General features: G+C 54.8%; 1 protein-coding gene across 1 annotated transcript; it reads right to left on the bottom strand.

Annotated features, from left to right (window-relative positions):
* Window positions 1-4,374: 4,374 nt before the first annotated feature.
* On the bottom strand, window positions 4,375-5,604 carry FOXD3 (forkhead box D3). Its single transcript, XM_050901187.1, has one exon. The coding sequence runs from the start codon at window positions 5,602-5,604 to the stop codon at window positions 4,375-4,377; it is 1,230 nt and encodes a 409-aa protein (XP_050757144.1).
* Window positions 5,605-19,785: the final 14,181 nt, after the last annotated feature.

The following is a 19,785-nucleotide window of genomic DNA, read 5'->3' as shown; positions in this document are numbered from 1 at the left end:
CCGGGGCGGGAGCGGCCCCGGGCCGGGAGCGTTCGGAGCCCCCCCCCCGGAGCGGCTCGGCCGCGGGGAGCCCGGTTCGGGCAGTGCTGGGGATTTGCGGGGTGGTGCGCGGTTACCCGGGCAAAATCCCCCTCCGGTACCGCCGGCGTGGACCCAAGCCCGTAACCAGGGAAGCAGGGAGCCGTCCTCAAACGCTGCCCGCGTCCCAAAGGTTTTTGGTGTCTCCGGTGGGTGATTTCCTCCGGCCACCTCTCCGTGGGACAGACCGAGAAGGAAAGGTCTCTGACGGGCATCTCCCCCCTCCCCCGACTCCCCCGGGACGTTCCCGGCGGTGCCCCCTCCGCAGCCACCGGCAAAACCGGCCTCAGCTCTGCCCTCCCGCAGCTCCGGAGCGGGGTCTCCGATCGCTCCCCCCGCGGGGGGGGGGGAGAGTGGCCGGGTCTGGCTGCCCGCCCGCTGCCCCGGGGCTCCACGCCGCCTCGTCCCCCGGGGACACGGCCGCCGGCCCCGCCGCTGCCTCCGGGTCTCGGCCGTGCCGGCCGTACAGCCCTCGGTGCTGCCAGCCGGGGGGCTGGGGGGGATAGCCCGAACGCTGGGGCTCCTTCCTGAGAAACACCGTCCACGCGCGATAAATATACGTTTTTAAATAACTGCAAAAGATCTTTTCCTGCCTTTTCGAATGCTCGCCGCAGTCTTTCGACACCCATTAGCCTGTAACTTTCAGCCCCGCTCTGTGCCCGGGGAGAGATCAATTATGCTATAAATAAGCGGCGTGGAGAGCAGTTAGCGCGGAGGCGGCGGCGGCGGGGAGCGCAACTCCCGCGGCCGCGCAACGCCCGGCCCCGTCGGCTGCGAAAGCGAGAGGGTTCCCCGGGAGCCCCGCGTCAGCCGAGGAAATGGCCCTGATGAGCCCATCTCGTCCCTTTTTCAAGCAACGTGGTGGTTTAGAGGATTAGGGCCAGATCTTATCTCCAGCCTATTGTACGTTCTCCGGCACCTTCCCCGGGCGGCGAGAGCGGCGGGTCCGCAACTGTAATAAATAATGGGGGGGTCGGGGGGTGGGTGGGATGGCTCTGGGTAAACTCTCCGGGCTGCGAGGATGGTCATTTTCCCGGTGCTTAGGATCCAGTTACTTTCAATACACCCCAGGGACCGACATGACACGGCTTATACTAATAGGCATCTGTCACCGACCGTGTCAAGTTTTGCCATATGCGTCCGACAAGTTTGTGGAAGGAAAAAGAAGAGAAAGAACAAGAAAAAGACTTTCTGTTGTCTGGCTGAAGCGAGTGGCTGCGGAAACTTCGCCGGGAGATGGTGTCCCCGGCTGTCCCCGGCCCGCCGCCGCTCCCGGCCCGGCCGTGGAGGGCTGCGCCCCTCTCCGAAGGGCATCACCATGTACCGAAAGCTGCTCGCCGGCCCGGCTGCAAACCCTCCCCCGTTTGGGGACCGAATTCTGGCACACACACCCCCCCGGACCCCCCGAGCCCCGCCGGTATCTTTGCGCGACCCTCCGGGACGCCCCGTCGTGTCGCCCGCTGCAAGGATGCGCCCAGCCCGGTCCCGTCCCGGGCGACTCTCCGGGCACCGGGGATAGTCCTGGCCCCCCCGGGGCTGCTCCCGGCCCCGGGGGCTGCAGGGGTGCTCCTGCCCCCCCCCCCCCCCGGAGGTGCTCCCGGCCCCCGGGGGGGGGGGGGAGGGCGCGCCCGTTCCCCGCGGGTGCAGCGGGAGCCGCCGCGCCCCCTGCAGGCCCCGGTGCGCCACTGCAGCCCCGCCGCCGCTACCGGGAGCCCTCACCTGCCCGCAGGGGCCCCCGCTGCCGCTCCCGGCCCGGCCCCGCGGCTGCGGGGAGGCAGCGGCTCCCGCGGGGAGGCGGCCGCCGGACGAGGGGCTCGGAGCCGCCGCTGCGGTCCTTCCCGAGCCCCCGCGCCCTCCCGGTGCTGCCCGGCCCCGGGAGCCGCCGCCGCCGCCGCCGCCCCTTCCCCGGGAAAGGCTTCTCCGGCGCCGCAGGGTCCCGCCGGCCGCTCTCCTCGGCGATCGGGGAGGGGGGGGGGAAATCGGGGGAGAGAAAGAGAGGACGGAGCTAACGGAGGGAGAAGCGGTTCCCGGAGGGAGGCGGCGGGGAGGAAAGTTGCCGGTTCCGCCGCCGCCGGCGCGCAGATGCCGAGCCCGAGGTATTGCTGCTATGTGGGGGAAATATGAGCGAGTAATTTTATAAGTAACAAAGGCTGGGGAATGGAATGAGCCCCTGTTATCCGGTGTCCTCTGGAAGCCCTGGATCAGCAGCTTCTTGAGCCTAAAAGTGAATTCAAGAAGAGGCTCCTTTCTCTTTTCCCAGGGGTATCCGCTAAATATAGAAATAACCTCCGCGCGCGTTGCACAAATCACCTACCATTTGCTGTTTGTGTAAAACCGATTAGCCAGACACAACTGTGAAACAACTTGTTACTTTTATAGCCGCCGCGCACAAACAAATTTAGATCCGTTGGGTTGCGCCGGGGAGCGGAGCCCCCGCGGGTGCCCATGTAGGGCCCTGCCTGACACCGAATCCCCGCTCGCTTCAGGTGCCCGCTCTCCCTTTTCGTGTCAGATGATTAGCGAGTCCTTATTTATAAAGTTCAAACCGTCTCATCACCGGGCTGCTTGTTTTATTTTGGTCTACGTATGCGGAGGTATAAATATTTACTTAGGAAGAAATAATATTTACCGCTTACCGGGAAAGCAAGGACACCTTTATTTATTCCTTTCTTTATTTATTTATTTTAAATCCGCGGTTCCCAGCGGGTGTTAGAGGTGAAATCAGCGCCTCGTCCGGCTCCTCCCGCAGCGAAACCCGGCGCCCGCTGCATCCCGCCCGCGTTTTACGCCGCCGGTTTTCCTAACAAAGACAGCGAATTATTTGGGCGGAAAAGCAAAATCCCCCAAGGTTTCCAAAGGCGACGAAAATTCAACGTTTTACGAGGGAGAGAATAAAGTACCAAACGCTGTCAGTGCACGGGAGAGACCCGAGTGCCCGAGACCTCGCCAGACTGAACCCCCCAAAGCGGGGTTTTAAACATTGTAAGGCGCTACAGATTTTTTTTTTTCTCCCCATCTTGGCGGTCTCTTTATTTTAGCCCCGAAAATGCATACAAACGTACATTTTTTTTCGCAGCTGCCCTTAAAACTTAGTTATTAGGAATTAGCTGGGAAAGGCCGTTCCCTTTCCGTGGGAACGCAGAGCCGCTTCTCCAACACCGATTATTTTCCTGATCTAAACGAAAGATCCGCGCTCCGACACCGCACGGGCACGGCTTGATTTCTCCCCCTTCCCCCCTGCAAAATAAATAGTAAACGTTGCTTAGATCGCCCCAACGTGTTTTATTTAAAACCATTTTCCTTCTAACTAGCCACGAAAGCCAACCCAAAGCGTACCTATTCCGGCCGGGAAGGGGCAGGATCCCGCAGCGCCGGGATGCAGAGCCGAAGTCAGGCTGAGAAAAATTAATATATTTAGGGAAAAAATCCCGGCACGGTTGAGGGAGTCTCGGATCTGCCGGGGAAGGTTTAATTTTGAAGGAATCGATGTGATGCTGGCCCCGCCGCGGCGGCCGGTCCGGTAACGAGCCCGGGGGCCGATCGCTGTCGTTGCGCGGCCGCGGACGGCGCATCCCGAAGCGGCGGAAGGTACCCGCGGGGCCGTGGGAAACCCGGCCGCACCGCACCGAGACCGGCGAAACCCAAACGTCCGCGGGAAGGAGAGGGCCGGCGCTCCGCGGCCGCGGGCGCTCCGCTCGCCCGCTCGGTTTTTCCAGCCTCCGCGGCCCCCGCGGCTCGTCCTTCGGGTGGGTGCTCAAAGATACGCCTCTCACACAAAGACGGGCAGAGCATTTTAAAAATTTATTTACAAAGTTGTGTACAACACGAAGGGATAACATTTAGAATACATATATTCATTCATATATAAACAGACTTCTATAATAGAATGACAGCGTTTTCCTCCTTTGTTTTTTTTTTCCTTCAAAATTCTTTTTTTTGTTGTTGTTCGTTCGTTTAATATTTAAAATTTCCCCCGCTTATTTTTTTTTTAATACATTTTTTTTTTCTCGTTTGTTCGTTTATTTCGGATAAAACCGCTCGGAGCGCCGGAACCTTCAAAAAAAGTGAAAGTTCGCAGCTCCTAATCGCGACCGTCATTTCGCCTCTTTAGAAAAATAAAAACCCCGAAAGCAACGTCAGTGATTTTTGATACAAATATGTACAAGCGGCGGTGGCGGTGGCGGGGGGGCCGATGCCCGCCGGAGCCCGGAGCCCGGGCGGGGCGGCCGCGGAACCCCCGAGGGGGCGGCCGGCGGCAGCGGGGCTGCAGGAACTCCCCGGGGCTACCGCCCGGGGCTACTGCGCCGGCCACTTGGCCTGCACGGCTGCGGCGGGGGCTGCGGGCTGCAGGAACTGCCCCGCGATGATGTTGGTAGGCACGCTGAGGATGGGGGCGATGGCGGCGGTGGTCCTGGCCAGCGCCAGCGGCTGGTGGGCCATCAGGGCCGACTGCACGGTGACGGGCGGCCGCAGGAAAGTCTGGGCGCTGGCGGCCGAGCTGGCGGCCGGGACTCCGATGATGTTCTCGATGCTGAAGGAAGGGCGGCTGCTGGGCTCCGACTTGACGATGGAGCCGGCGGCGCCCAGGCTGTTGAGCTGCAGCTGGAGGCTGGGGCTGAGCTGGGAGTTGAAGGCTTTGCGGCTGAGCTCGCTGGACGGCAGCAGCGGCACGGCCGGCGGCAGCATGGGCCCCACGGGGGGGATGTAGGGGTACTGCAGCGCGGCGGCGGCGGCGGCGGGGTGGGTGTAGGCGCCGGGGTGCAGCCCGTAGGGGCGGCCGTAGGGGCCGGCGAGGCCGTAGGCGCCGAAGCCCTGCATCATCAGCGCCGTCTGGTCCCGCAGGTGCTCCTGCTGGTGCCGCTTGAAGCGCTTCCTGCGGCGGAGGAAGCTGCCGTTGTCGAACATGTCCTCGGACTGCGGGTCCAGCGTCCAGTAGTTGCCCTTGCCCGGGTTGCCGGGCTCCCGGGGGATCTTGACGAAGCAGTCGTTGAGGGAGAGGTTGTGGCGGATGCTGTTCTGCCAGGCGGGGAACTTCTCCCGGTAGTAGGGGAAGCGGTTGCTGATGAACTCGCAGATGCCGCTGAGCGTCAGCTTCTTCTGCGGGCTCTGCAGGATGGCCATGGTGATCAGGGCGATGTACGAGTAGGGCGGCTTCACCAGGCTGCTCTTGGGCTTGCTCTGCCCCGCCGCCGCCGCCCCGCCGCCGCCGCCGCCGCCGCCGCCGCTCGCCCCCTCCTCGCCGCCCGCCTTGCCGCCCTCGGCCGCGCCGCCGGGGGCCGCCTCGGCCGGGCTGCCGCTGCCGCTGCTGCCGCTCTCCGCGCCCGCGCCCGCCTCCGCGGGCAGCGCCAGCTCCGCCGCCTCGTCCAGCGGCAGGCGCGGCAGGGCGGCGGGGCTGCCGGCCTCGCCGTCGCTGTCCTTGCCCAGCCCGTCGTCGCCCTCGCCCACCACGTCGATATCCACATCCTCGGCCGCCGGGACGGTGGGGCCGGACATGTCGCTGGCGCTGCCGCCGCCCGACAGGGTCATCCCCGCTCGGCGGACGGGGCGCGGCGGCGGGGCCTCCCGCCCGCACCCGGCGGCGCGGCGGGCTCCCCCCGCGCCCCCCTCCCGCCGCTCCTCCGACCGGCCCCTGGGGCTAGACCCGAGCGGCCCGGCTGCCCCCCGCGGCGCCGTCCCCGCGGGGCATGGGGCGGCCGCGCCCGCTCCTCTCCCGTCCGCGGCGTCCCGCGGCGCGGGGCTGCCCTGGCCGCCCGGTCACCTCCGGCTGCGCGCCCCGCTCCCGCCGCCGGGCATCGGGGGTCAGGCGGCGACGCTGGCTCCCGCCCGCCGCGATGGGCGCCGGCGGGCGCCGGGCATGGGGCCGCCGCCGCCGCGGCTCCGCGGGCACCCGCCGCTCCACCGCTCCGCTCCGCGGCCGCGGCCCCGCCGCGCACCGCTCCGCCGCCCTTGGCCTTTTTTTTTTTTTTTCCCCCCTCTTTTTTTTTTTTTCCTCCTCCTCTTTCCTGGGTTTTTTTTTTTCCCCCCCCTTGGCGGAGGGAGGGGACGGAGCTCCCGGCGGCCGGGCGGGGCGGGGGCAGGAGGCCGGGGCGTCGCGGGGCCTCGCTCGCCACTTTGGAAGCGCGGCGGTCCGGACTGCCTGATAGATTACTTTCCCGTTAAAGATATACTCGGAGGCGGCGCCACGTGACCGCGTGACGTCAGGCGCCCCGCTGTGAAGTCATGCAAAACTCGAGTTGTTTCATGGACTGTCAACAAAGAGCGGCGGCGGCTCCGCTCGGCCCGCCCGCCCCGTCGGGGCCCCCGCCGCCCGCAGCCCGCCGGGACCTGCGGGCACCGGGACCCGCCGGCCCCGGCAGCCGCCCCCCGCGGCCCACGGCGGAAAAGTTGCCGCGCCGGGGCTTGCCGCTGCCGCCGCCGCCGCCGTCCCTCTCGGTGCGGCGGGCCCGGAGGTCGCCGCGGTGAGCTCGGCAGCGGCCGCCCCGGCCGAGCGCAGGCTCAGCGGATGCGTCGCCGTAATAGCGCTTAAACCCCACCAAGTTTGGGCTCTGAAATCACTTTTCCGTGGTTTTCTATTTTTTTTTTTTTTTCCAACAGCAGCACCAGCTGGGAACGGAAGATCAGAGAATGGCTATTGATTAATCTATTACGTTAGTTGCAGGGAGAAATAAAAAAGACGTAAAATAACAAAGGGAAACTATAAATAAAGAAGCTTTTAGCCGGTTCCTTTTTTTTTCCCCCTCTTTTTTCTTTTTTTTTCTTTCTTTTTTTTTTTTTTTTCCCCCAGAGGTGTTAACGACTTAATCATTGCGGGCGTTAGCATATGAAAAAGTAGGAAATGAGGGAGTGTGTGTGAATGTGAGGACCGTATTGACGCGGCCCCAGGTAAGCCCCGGCCCGGGGAGAGGCGCCCGGCGGGGCGGGAGGGGGCCCGGCCGCCCACCCCTGCCCCGTTGCGCCCAGGAGAAGGAACCCCCGCCCGGGACCTCGGCCGCGGGTGGCTCACGGGGCTTTTCTTTTTCATTCGTACCGCCGATAGCCTTGTTGTTGTAGTTCTCGCACGTGTTGTCGGATTTCGGTAAATACAATTAAATTAGGAAAATGCCCCAGGAGTGAACAATTTCCCACGAGCGGTTCTGGTTTAGGAAAGGCAAATAGCCCCCAGCCCCCCCCCCCCCCCCCAAGTCCATCCGAGCCTCGGGAATGTCGGTGCCCCGGCTCCCCCCCCCCCGAGAGCCTCTGCCTGGCCCCGACGGGCCGCTCCGGCCGCGGAGCCTTCGGGCTGGACGGGCCCGGTCCCCGCGGAAAGGGCTGCGGGGAGGATTGGGGAGGGGGGGATCTTCCCGCGTGGGCGTGGGGCAGCGGGGCCGAGTCCCTCCCTGCGCTGCGCGGCCGCGGACCCGGCACCGCGGGGGGGGGGGGGGGGTCCCCCACCCCCCTCACCCCCCGCTCCGTTTTTACCCGTTTCCCGGCGGATCTCCGCGGACCGTGACCCTGGCCTCCGCACCCGCGCACCGCCCGCCCGCTCACACATAGACACACATACCTACGTGCACATTCACGCACACGCACACCCGCGCTTCTCCCCCCCCCCCCCCCGTTGCATCGCAAAGGCTCTCCCAGAAAAAAGGGAGGAAAAAAGACCAACTCCGCAGCCCCCCGTTTCATTTGTTGCGCTTTTCTTCGACACAATAAAAGTCAAATTAATTGATTCCTACCATTAATTACGGTGCTTAGCGTGAAAAGAAACGTTTCCCCTCGATTAGGGCTCTATTGTGCTAATCCCGTGTTCAATCACGGCTGCCGGCTGAGCGGCCCGGCCCGGCGGGGCGGCCCCGCTCCGCGCCCCTCCGCGCCCCTCCGCGCCCCTCCGCGGGCCGGGAGCGCTGCTGCGGCTCCCAGGGCTTCAGGTAGGGAAGTTTAGGAAAGTATTTAAGAGCCCGCTCGGGCGGAGCGGGGAGGGAGAAAAGCTTTTCTAAAAATCAGGAAACTTTCCCCCGAAAATAGCCCGGGAGCCCCCGAACCCGGCCAAGTTCAAGGGCTGAGCGTGAGCAGGAGCAGGGGCTGCGCCCGGCAAAGCAATAAAATAATTAAAGCAGCCTACGCGGAGGTGGAAACCCACAATAATGACACCGCCAGAAATAGAAAGTGGGCGCCCATATAGACAGATAGATTTAGCAACAGGAGAAAAACAAACTGTATCGTCCGGATCGATACGGAGTCAAATAGAGACACGGCAAGCACCGGAGAAAGGGCGGATGGAATAAGTTATGATAGAGAGGGAGAAATTAATTACAACTCAATTTGATTCTAATATGGCAAAGCAAGATCCTGGCTGCGAAGCGAGTTAAAAATAAATCCGGAGGCTGAGCCTCGGGGGTGGAGGGGGGGGGGATTGAGGAGGAAAGGCAGGGCTGGGGCAATTTCTGCTTCTGTAATCGTTTTAAAGGAAGGAGAAACCAAAGGTGTCCCCTTTCATCTCCTTAAGCCTATTACTTTCACTAATGAGTTATATAAATCGTTGACCTGACCTGGATTAAACCAGCATTGAGGTTCGTTATAAACGTGCGGGGGTAAAAGGGGCTCGCAGGAGAGGGGCTGCGGGTGAGAAAGCCCTGTGAAATAAATACATCCAAGGCGGGGGGGGGGGGGTACACACACACATAAACATCCCCCGGCCGTGGCCGGAGCGGGGCGAGCGGCGGGACCGGAGCTGCGGGGCGGCCGGGGCCGGGCCGGGCCGGGCACACCGCCGGTCCCGGGGCCCGGACCCCCCCAGGCCGGGCTTTGCGCTAAAGATGCAGATTTTCAAATCTCTCTCTCTCTCCTTTTTTTTTTTTCTTTCTTTTTTTAAAGGCCTCTAGTTGCACGTGTTTTGTTTCTTTTTCCTTTTTCTTTCTTCTTCTTCTTCTTCTTCTTTTTTTTAAAAATTGTAATAAATCGCCTGTAAAACCGGCAGACCTCAGTGTAAAACGAAATTGGTCATGTTTCCAAAACGGTTTCGGATTTATTTGTATTGGAAATGTATAAACATCCATTCTGTAAAAGGCAACACGTTTAATTAACGATGAGAGAGCAGTTAGGGGCAGAAAGCTAGTAAAATTGTGTGATAAATTTATGGCATTGTTAGCGTGCTTTTAATTATGGCTATTATGTTAATTATTTCACATTAGCATGGAGTTATCAGCAGCATGTCAGATTTAATCAAAACGAGCCTTTCTCTCGAAAATTGTGCTTTTCATTCGCCGCGAGGAGAACGGGGGGTCCCGAGCCGAAGCCGCTCCCCCCGCTCCTTCTTTATTTATTTAAAAATAAATAAATGAAGGCTTTTAAAAAGAGGACTTCCCATTGAAAAGAGCGGCTGGACGTGATCCGGGCTGGTGCAGGCGGCAGATCCCTTTAGGCTACTGCGAGCAGCGCAGGGAGGCAGAGGAGAGAAGCGACGCTCTTGTTTTTTAGGAATTCACCATTTTCACCCCCTCCGGAGAAGGCACTTTATCATTTTGGATCATTCTGTCAAACAATATGATGTTGCTCATTTTTATCTGTCCCGTTTTACAAAGCCCCCGTTCACACTGCTGGCCAGGACAACACGCCTGAGTACAAAAGAATAAAAGAGACAAGCCGGGAGAATATAGGATCGCTGCATGGATCAAAAAGGAGAAAAGAGGAGGAGGTGTGTGTGTGTGTGTGAGTGTGCGTGTGTCTGTGTGTGTGTGTGTGTGTGCGCGGTGGGGGCTCGCAGCGGGCCGGGGCCGGCTCCCTACCCGGCGCTGCCCCGCAGGAGCTCGGCGGTGGCTCCCGCACACGCTCCGCAGCCCCCCCCCGGGGGCCGCCCCCCGCTCCCCCGCCGGGCCGGGGATACCGGGGACAACCGACCCGCCGGTTCCCGCACACGCTTTCGGCCCTTCCGTGCAAAAAATAAAAAAAAAGAAAATAAAATATCAATTAAAAAAAAAAATAAAAATTGCCGGTTTGGGAACACCTGGCAGCGGAGCAGGCGGCGAAGTTTTTTTGGGGGGGGGGGGGGCCTCCGTCCGCGCCGAGGTGCGGAGCCACCCCCGCCCCGCGGGCAGCCCCGTTCTCCGCCACCGCGCCCGCGGAGAGCCGCGGCAAACGCCCCGCCAGCCGCCGCGCAGCTCTCGCAGATCACGGCCGCCCTCACGGCGCTGCACCCCGGCCTCCGCCGCCTCCCGCGGCTCGGCAGCCCCGCGCAGCCCCGCGCAGCCCCGCGGAGCCCGCCCAGCTCTGCCCGCGCCGTGGCGAGCCCCCTCCTCCGGCCGGCCCCGCTCCCCCTTCCCCACGGGAGCGGGGGGCTGCGACCACGGCAGCTGCTGGCTTATTTTTAGAGCATTTCCATTCCTCCGGTTAATTTTAGAGCGATTCATTATTTAGCCCCAGTTCGCCTTTAGGGAAACCCAAGCTGGGGGCGGCCGGCGCTCCGCGGCCGCGGGACTTTCCCCCCGTGCGGGTTGCGCGGCCGCGCAGGGGAAGGCAACTTCGGGACCCCCCCCCCCCGCTCCCGGGGCTGCTTGCAGGGGCGAGGGAGCGGCCGCGCCCCGCGGAACCTGCGCTCTCCCCGGCGGGGCACCGCGCAGAGGCGGAGCGGGCCGGGTCGCGGCACCCCGCGCTCTTTGCGCGCTTTAGGAGCTGCGTTTCCCTCTGAGCCCTGTGCGGGGGTCCGGCGGCCGCGCTGAGCCGCGCAGGTGGGGTTTCACCGAGGCGCGGATTTTCCACGTTCTGCGGCCTTTTTCCCCTTGGGGAGACAACCCCAACCCTCCCCCCGGCCCCTCTTAACCGGGCGGAGGCATGTGGTTTGTATATGCATGTCTATATGTGCATGCATATGCTCCCCCCGGGCAGCCCCCCCGCCGTCGGGGCCGAGGGAGCGGCGCAGCCCCGCACCGTGTCCATCCTCCCACCGCCCCCACGGGCGGACACGGGTTTCACACCGAGCTTCTCTCCGCTCCCTCCTCGCTGGCGGGATCTAAACACCAGCCAAAGACGGCGGTTAATGCAAAGACACGCATTCGATGTTTATTTTCCTTTAGGTGCGTATATTGCGCTGGCCATTTGCCTCCTCTCTGCCTTCCCGTCCCCTGGGAGCTGAACTGCGCAGTGGATGGATGCTGGTGGAGGGGGACCCAGCGGTGCTGGCTCTGCTCTGCTCGTGGGGGGACATCCCTGTACAGGACACAGGCAGGAACATCCCGGGGACCTGGCAAAAGCAGGCAGCAGCGCTCAGGTGTCCCCGTAAGGTATCCTCTTGGGACTCACGAAATAAAACCAAAATCATCAGAAGAGTGGAGTCCAGTACAGCTTAGAGATTCGGGTGCTTTATAAAGCAGGGAGAGAGCAAAATTAATCAAATAAGTTAAAATACAGAATTATTATTGGGCAAATTGGGCTGTGTGAGCAGAGGAAATCTGTTGCCTTTTGTGCAAGATGGCTACAAAGTCAGTTAAGATCCGATTAAAAAAAAAACCAAACAACCCACCAAAACCAGTTGGCAGTTGTTCAATAAAAATTTGTTTATTCTTCAGATTTGTCATTTTGCAAATCCCCACTTTAAACAAATGGATAGGTGTCCCCAGTTTGTGCCTGCAAGCACCCTGTGCCCGCTCCGCACTCCCGCACAGCCCCCGTCATCCAGCAGCGGCGGTTCCTGGAAGGGCCCTGCTCACATCCCCATCCACCTCCAACAAAATGGCTAAAACTCATCCTCTGAACACCCTGCCAAATCCCTGTCCCTGCAGGAGGCTCCTGTGGGGTGTAATAAATACATAGGAAAAAAAAAAAAGCAGAGGTAAGTCTCAAAAAAATCCTTTAAATTTGCTTTATTTGAGAGAGGGGATCCTGGCCCAGCTCCTGGGGTGCTGCTGGGGGGAGGCACGTGGCAGCCCCCCGGCCCGGCTCCGTACGCAGCAGCGATGCCGGGGTGCGATGTTGTCACCCTCCGGCTCGCGCTCCGGGGAATGGCTGGTCGGTGAAGGGATGTGCTCAGGCCGTCGTTGCTCCTTCAAAACCTGGGGATTTCTCGGTGCATGGAGGGAGAGGGGAGGCTCGATGGGCTTGGGAAGGAAGATACATTTTATATGAAGATGCCTTTATTTGTCTGAGGAAGAGGAGTAAATCAACACGACATAATATTTTTCCTTTCATCTACGCGCGGCCCAAAGGGACGGTGCAAATGGTGCAGATTTGGTAGCAAACATGGGGATACACCTCCAAAAGAGGGGACGCAAGCCAAAAAGAAGGGACGCAACTCAAAATGAGGGTCTGCAGAGAGGCAGCGGTGGAAGCTCATTTCAAACCGCTGCCTGTGTGTGTTTTTATACTGACTTTGCAGGTAGGCAGAAGGTATGAGGAGGGCACAGCAGGTTTTTTCTCAGTTGTTCCCCTTGCCCATGAGATACGAATGGCTGAGAAGAAGCTAAGAGGATTTCCAGGGATGTGAGGAAATCCCTTTGCCGAAAGCAGCATCGCTGGGAGCCCTCCACAGGCTGGCCCAGTCCTCTCCCAGCGTGAAGCTAACGCGTACTTAACTCAGAGACACTCCCGTGAGATTTTGCACATCCTGAGAGTGCCCAAGGAACACCGCGAGCTGATTCAGGATTTATTTTTATTAATCAGCACAGCCAGGATGTCGGCGGAAGCCAGTTCCCCCTCCACGTGCTCTCATGCTTCCCAGGGCTTCATTTGTTTGTTTTTTCCAGGATAGTTTTGTAAGCCGTTCCTCTGGCTCGCGTATAACCCCCTCGATTCCCTTTATTAAGCACAGAAAGACAAGCGGTGAATTATCGCGGTTGTTAATAAAATTACTCTGCTAATATTTTTCCCCAACACATTGAATATTATTGATACATAACGGATGAAACCCCTCCTGACGCAGGCGGCCGGCACAGGGCCTATGCATCACCGCAGCTCCATGAACACCATCCAAATGGTGCCTTGGTGGAGCGTAAGTGGTGCACAGGCCTTTTATGGGCCTTCTGCAGAACGGTGAATTTTACCCAAAATGCAGGTTAAAACCCATGCTAGGTATTAATGTAATCAGGTCCATAATCTCTCTATCAAAAACTCCCCAAGCACCTCTTCACCTGCTAAACCAGGTAGCTCCTTATCTGGAGAGTGCTGTAACACATTTTAGGGGACTCTCTGCTTTTTTTTCTGTAAAGAAAACATGCGTTGCTAAACCCCTCCAAGTCCCGGCTTAGCGGCAGAGCAAGGGGAGTCACCGAAGGGCCGTACTGACTTGCCACATGTCTGTGCCGGTCCAACATTTTCCTCCTCCAGCTTCTAAATACATTATTGAGTTATCACAATTTTTCTGTGAAAAGTGAATGACCTCCACAAATTTCTTGGAAACAGAACCGCAGCTTCAGAAAGAAAAAAGTCTTTTTTTTTTCCCCCAAAATCCATTTTTTGGGCCAAAGTGATTTTTTTTCTTATTTTTGGGGGCAACATGGACCATTTCCAGCAGAGATGCTTCCTGCCGTTCCCCACAAAGCTTCTTTGTCAGTTTGACCATTAGGGTACTTTCTGTGAATTCAATTTAGATCCTTCACCTTATTAGAGGAATCTTTATTAAACTTTTTATTAAAGTATTTTAATGCCTTCCAAGGCACGTTGTAAAACCCTACTGATTTCAGAAGCTTCTTTGAGGGATCGCAGGCAGCGCAGAGCCCGGATGAGTGTTTCCAGCACTTGCGTGATGGGAGCACACGTTGGCGACTTAGCTCGTGCCTAGGACAGGATGGATAAAACCAGGGAAGGTTTTAATTTTGACACAAATCATTAAAGGATGGTATTTCTAATTGAAAGGGGAGGATGTGAAGAATCAGTGTTTATTCCTTAAACCACATCAACTTTTTTTTGTTTGTTTGTTTGGATTTCCTGCTTTTGCCCAGGTAAGAAAGGCTTCCAAGAGGAATTCCAGCTAAGGAGGTGATGAAATAGTGTATTGAGCTCGTCAGGCAGTATTTACAGTCTGTAAATAAAGCTAATTTAGGGGCTCTTGTTAAAATATTACATGATGGAGGAGTTCAACAGGCATGTTTAAATGGATTCTAAGCAACTGGGCAGAGAGAAAATATGTCTGTGGGACCATGAAACATTTATCTGTCCAGAAGGAGAGGGAAAAAAAAGCCAGGAATGATCTATCATAAGGGAGGAAATCTGCACCTCAGCATTTGCCAAAATGTCTTAATTGCTTTGTAAACTCATCTAAATAAATAAAACGTGGAGCAGCTCTCTGCTACGGACGAGCGTGGTCTGCGCGGCAGGGAGGATCGCTTGGGGATAAAAGACCTAATTCTGCCCAGGGCTGGGCTCTCTCCTGTCTCGGGGCTGCTGTGGGGTTTATTGCAGCCGTGGCTGCCCGCCGCTGGTGTGGGAGGCTAGGAAGGTTTCACAGCTCTGGGCTTGGAGGGGTTCATGGAGGTGTGCAGGGGCTGCCGGCCCACCGGCTGGGCGGCTGACGTGGGGAGCGATCCCCTGCACCAGCCCTTGGCCGTGGACAGGAGCCACTCGAGCAGCTTTCGGCCCCGCTGGAAACTCTCACAGCCATCGTGGCTCCTCTTTACTCAGTTTTTTTACTGCTGCTTGGAAGTTTTACTGGTGAAAGTGGCTCTGTGCGATACTTGTAGATCATTTACTTTGAGGACTCACACAGCACAGGTATAAGAGGGCTCCTTCTGTTTCCTTGGGTTTATTTAAAACTTTCCGATTTCTGGGGTTTTTCCCTACTTCCCTTGGGAAAATATTCCACTGCCTATGAGACACTTCTCCTTGTAGTTGGTCTACATAGGCCATTTATTAATTTTACCTCATTACTGCTTGTTACACCTCTTAGCACCAATGCAGAGTTAACGTTCATTCATAATAAGAAGACATTTGTGCTGACATAAAGCTTTCAAGCCAGTGATCTCAAAACACTGAACGGAAACGAATGAATTTAACTTGTGCAACTCCTTTAACTACGGAAAAGCGTTATTGTTCCCCAGTGCTGCGAGGGCAGATACTGGGGTTCACAGGGAGCGACCCCAGTTAGTGCCCAACACTCAGGTCTGTCCTTATGGGATTACACCCTCACCCTTCTGCAGGCTCTGCCAAGTCCTCCTCATCCCCGGCTTTTACTCTCTGCCCTGCTCCAAGTAAGTGGGGAGATGGCTTTCCTCTTCAAAATCAGAAAGAGATCGTTGCTCAGGGCACGAGGACATGCTACATCTCACCCTAAGAGCATCGGGCCCCCAGAGCGCAGGTAACCACGCTGTAGCAATGAAAAAAAGACTTTCTGGATTCACTTCCAATAAGCTTTTATGTAGTCCTTCGTGGCTCTGGGTTTGGAGGTTACTGACTGATGCCTGAGCACAGGCTCTGCGCTCTCCAGCCTTTCGCTGAACTGCTCGGAAATAGGAAACGGCTGCAGTTTTTCAAAGGTGAATATAGCCATTAGGTGCCCAAGCCCGTTGAGATCTGCCTCTGTGTACGTCTATCTGGAGCCTGGGAATGCGTATTTAAACTAATTGTACTTTTCTTGGGATGGGGTTGGGACTTACAGGACATCAGGTCAGATCCTGGTGCTGTTTCAGGACAGGGTAAAGCTTGCATGGGGTTGACAGGTGAGGAGGTGGCTCCTCTCTTAGGCATTTGGTTTGTTTCTGGAGTATAATTGACTTCTATCTACCCCTACAGCTCGCAGTTACAGGTCCGGCTTTGTTAGACCTGTCAGGGTCTTTCTCAAAGCAAAGGGATGAACTTCCTGAATATTCCAGCCCTATAGCCCGTGTTTCCAGAAGTACTCGGCATAGCATTTAAACTGTGTAAATTAATGAGACTTAAATATGTGCTTCAGGTTAACTGTATTCTAAAGCTGAACTAGAGTTTCATTTTCCAGATAAGTCTTGTTAAAATTTGTAAGGTAAATTTTCATCTTCATATATATGAAATATCTTCCTTCCTTGCTTTCTCCTGATAAGATTTTACCTTTTTTTTTTCATTTCTTAGTGAAGCTCGACCTGGAGCAATGGTCACTCCTGTATTGAAGCCGCAGCCAACGCAGCTCCCGAGTAACTTCAGTGGCGGCTGGAAGGGTCCTGCAGGGCCGGTTTGTGTTAACGCACGCTGCTCACGGAGAGGTGATGACCGGAGGAGGCACACGGCTGAGACTTTGTCGCAGTATCCTGCCCGTTTGGCTTCTATTAACCACTAACTAATGGCCCCGTCCTGCATCCCTTATGCGGACAAAAAAGGACATTTTCTCAGAAAGATGGGCCAGATCCTGAACAACTTTACTCATGTGGTTGCTTCCATTACAGTAATTATTTGCATGAATAAGAGGGTAAGGATTGGTAAGGATTTTTCGGGTTGTCGTTCTGGGAAGGACATATGTCTAGCATAGCTTTAGCTAACATGTCCTGCATGTTTTACGTGTTTCTTATGTGTGTGAAATGTAATATACTTATATGTTTTGGAGTCATGTATTTAGCTATGATCTCATATAAGTTTGGCAGATAAATATGTTCATATCATATAGCACTGACATACTTATTTTCACTTAGGACTGCCTGTATTCAAGGACTTCTTTCTGTGCTTGGTAGAGTCAGTAGGACCTCGTTGTTGGCTTAGCTGGATCATCATTAGGTCCAAATTTTCCCTTCAAATTGCAGCTGCCTGTTTGAGAGAAAAACATGCTATGCAATATAACCGTTATGTTTAAGTCAAACGTTAATGCTAGATATGGATCCACCCTGTCAATGGCAAAAAGATTTATGCCTGTCTGTACGAGACTAGATAATCCCTTGAAACAGGAACGATGTTTTATTTTCTATCTGACCATGACACTTCAGCGACCGGTCTCTGGGGTCTCATTCCTTCAAAGAATGACGTGAAACAGGCTGAGCTGCCGCTCTTGCTCAGGTGAATGGCACCTCCCTTTGCAAACAACTTTGTGCAACTTGCTGGCAGAATTACCTGGACAGAAATCTCTCCTTAAGTCTACCTTTCTCCCACATTACTTGCCTGAATCCATGAAGCTAAGGAGGAGGAAGAGGCAGGAAGAGGAACGTCCTGATTCTGAAGAAGCTACGAATCTGAAAATGGAGAGGTTTAAAAAAATTCAAGAGGAGTAATTAAATAAATAAATGCTAGGTATAGAAGTCAAACACACACTGCCCGACGGGAGAGCAGTGCTTTAATGGCATAATTAGTGAACAATTTTGCTGAAAGGTCTCCGTGCTCGCTGCCCCTTGGTACCTTACTGTGCTTCTACGGTGCAATATTTGTTCTTAGTTTCTTCTGGTAAAGTTTATAGATGCAACTTTAAAAAAACGGGGAGTATTTTCTGTAATTATTTCGTTAACCAATCTACTGCAGTAAATTATGCCCAAGCCTCATGCCTTTCTGTTTAACACGAATCAGATGAGAGCTTCATATTTAGTTTAATAAACCGTAATTTCTGACAAAGGTAACTGTCACCTTTTGTTTCATTCTGCGCGTTTATTTTTCAAGCACCAGAGCTGACCTCCGAACTCAATCTGCACTTGCCTATTGATGCATAAATATCTGTAATATCACAGTAAATTAAATTCAGTTTTAAAGGGTTTCTATTTAACAATCTGTCAGAACTTTCACAGCATTTGATTTCTAGTTTCCTCTGTCCACTGACAGGTTTATCTCAATATGGCTTGATTAATGAAACCTTTTATTTGGAGTAAGCATACCTATTATTACCATAATCTCTTAATGCTTGCTTAGGCAACATTGTACTCTGACAGCAGGGCTCCAAAAACTTCCAGCCCCTTCACTACTTGGCGGAGCGAGCAGCGAGATTTGGGGGCTAGGGAAGGGACAGCACTGTCCTGCCCTGTGCTATCGGGGGTGTTCACAAAATCAAGCAGTTTCCCAGTTTAGTGGGTTTGGAAATGTTATTTTCATGGAAGCTGGTGTTAAACATGCCTTATTACAAAGTATTTTTACTCGAGATTAGCAAATGTACATTTCATTTTTGATTAGTCTTATCCTAGGGAGGCAATGGATGTTCTAAAGATGGGTTCTTAAGGACGATTCGTTGAAATTAGGGAAAAAATACTACAGCATAGCCTAGAGAAGTTTGTATAGATTTGGATATCAGAGTCATTGACTTTTAATGCTTGGTTTTCCTATCATATGGCCCCGGGTAAATCACTTCATCTCTCTCTGCTGTAATCCCATCTCACTGATGGTCATGTGTAACAGAGTAAATAGAGTTACACCATGTGAGTGGCAGAGTAAAACTGCTCCAGATGAGAGAAGAGTTGGCACAAAACATGTACATTTTTCTCTGTTGAGTGGGAATAATACTACTTACTTACTGCACAGGAGGGTTTGGAAGTTGAATTACTGATTCCACCGCACTTTCAGCATACAGCGTTGCTGTTGTTACTACAGACTGCTCTGCAACAGTGATTTGGATGAAAGATGAGGTGCTTTGATACCCTTAACAAGACAGAAGCAAGGAAGTAACCAGCAAGTTGCATCCCTGGATTAAGAAAAGGACGGTGCTTTCATCCCTGAGAGATCTTTACGTTTAGCCAAGTTAAGGAGAATTGCTCCTTCCCCTGGGCTCCCCAAGGATTTTGCTCCTTCCCAGCTCGTACAGGCGGTGGGTGAACTTGCAGCCCCCCAGAGAGCAATGGGAGCTCTGACACTGACTTTAGCAGGGCTGGGGTTTACCGGGAGTTTGATCCCATTCTTATTCCTGTTTACAGCTGGGGTTTGGGTTTTTTCCAAGTGGCTCCTCCCTGGGACTTCTTTGTTTAAGACCTGATTGTCAGACTCTGTCAGGTTCTGCTGAGTCCAGCGCTTCTGAAAATGAAGACCCCACCTCCCAGCTTGACCACCTAAAACGAGATTGAATAATCTAGGTGGGCTCTGACAGTTGGGTTATCTCCAGCTTTCCAGGGACACCCTTTGCTTTTAGCTCTCCAGCATCCCCAAGAGACTCTCTAATTGAAGTCCACATCCCACTGGAGTCAGGGACAAAGTTCCCACCAGTGTCAGTAAAGATTTGATTGCTGTGCATGCCACCGTAAGGATCACATGTGTAAAATGTCACACATGATATGTCACTCCAAATAGTCACAAATCCCTTTTGTGTAGAAATACAAAGAACTACTATGTCAGCATTATGTAACTATTAAAGATGAGAATAAGTTTTAAGGTGATTTGTATACTTGTTTCTACAGAATGAAAATATTTCAAGAGGTTTATTTCATTAAGACATTAATCAGCATCAGGAAATACATTCTCAGTTCTGCGCTAAGACCCAGAGAGGCACTGTCATTCCTATATAAATAACTTACATATGAGGTTTATATTTATCTATCGGTGTACACATACGAAGAGCACATACAAAAGCATATACAGTACTTTGCATGTATATACACCATCACAGAATATTTTCACGGTATAAAAAGTTGGAGAAACTCATTAGAAGCAAATTGTATATTTTCAATCAATAAATGCAATATGGTTCAATGGCCCTGCATACAATGTGTGTTTCTGCAGTACCAGGAGCAATACTTTGAATAGACGAACGCTTTTGATTGTCATAAAAATGTTTATTTGCTAGAAAGTAGAGAGTTCTGCTCATGCAATTCTCCTTGTAGAATTATTATAATTCTCCAACACGTTTCAGACTTTTTGGGTTGTTTCACACTCTGCTTTTTA

This window comes from Gymnogyps californianus, chromosome 8 (genome assembly GCF_018139145.2).
Source record: "Gymnogyps californianus isolate 813 chromosome 8, ASM1813914v2, whole genome shotgun sequence".
Taxonomy (NCBI): Eukaryota; Metazoa; Chordata; class Aves; order Accipitriformes; family Cathartidae; genus Gymnogyps; species Gymnogyps californianus.
Note: the sequence above shows the minus strand (reverse complement) of the source record. Positions and strands in the feature narration are given on the sequence as shown.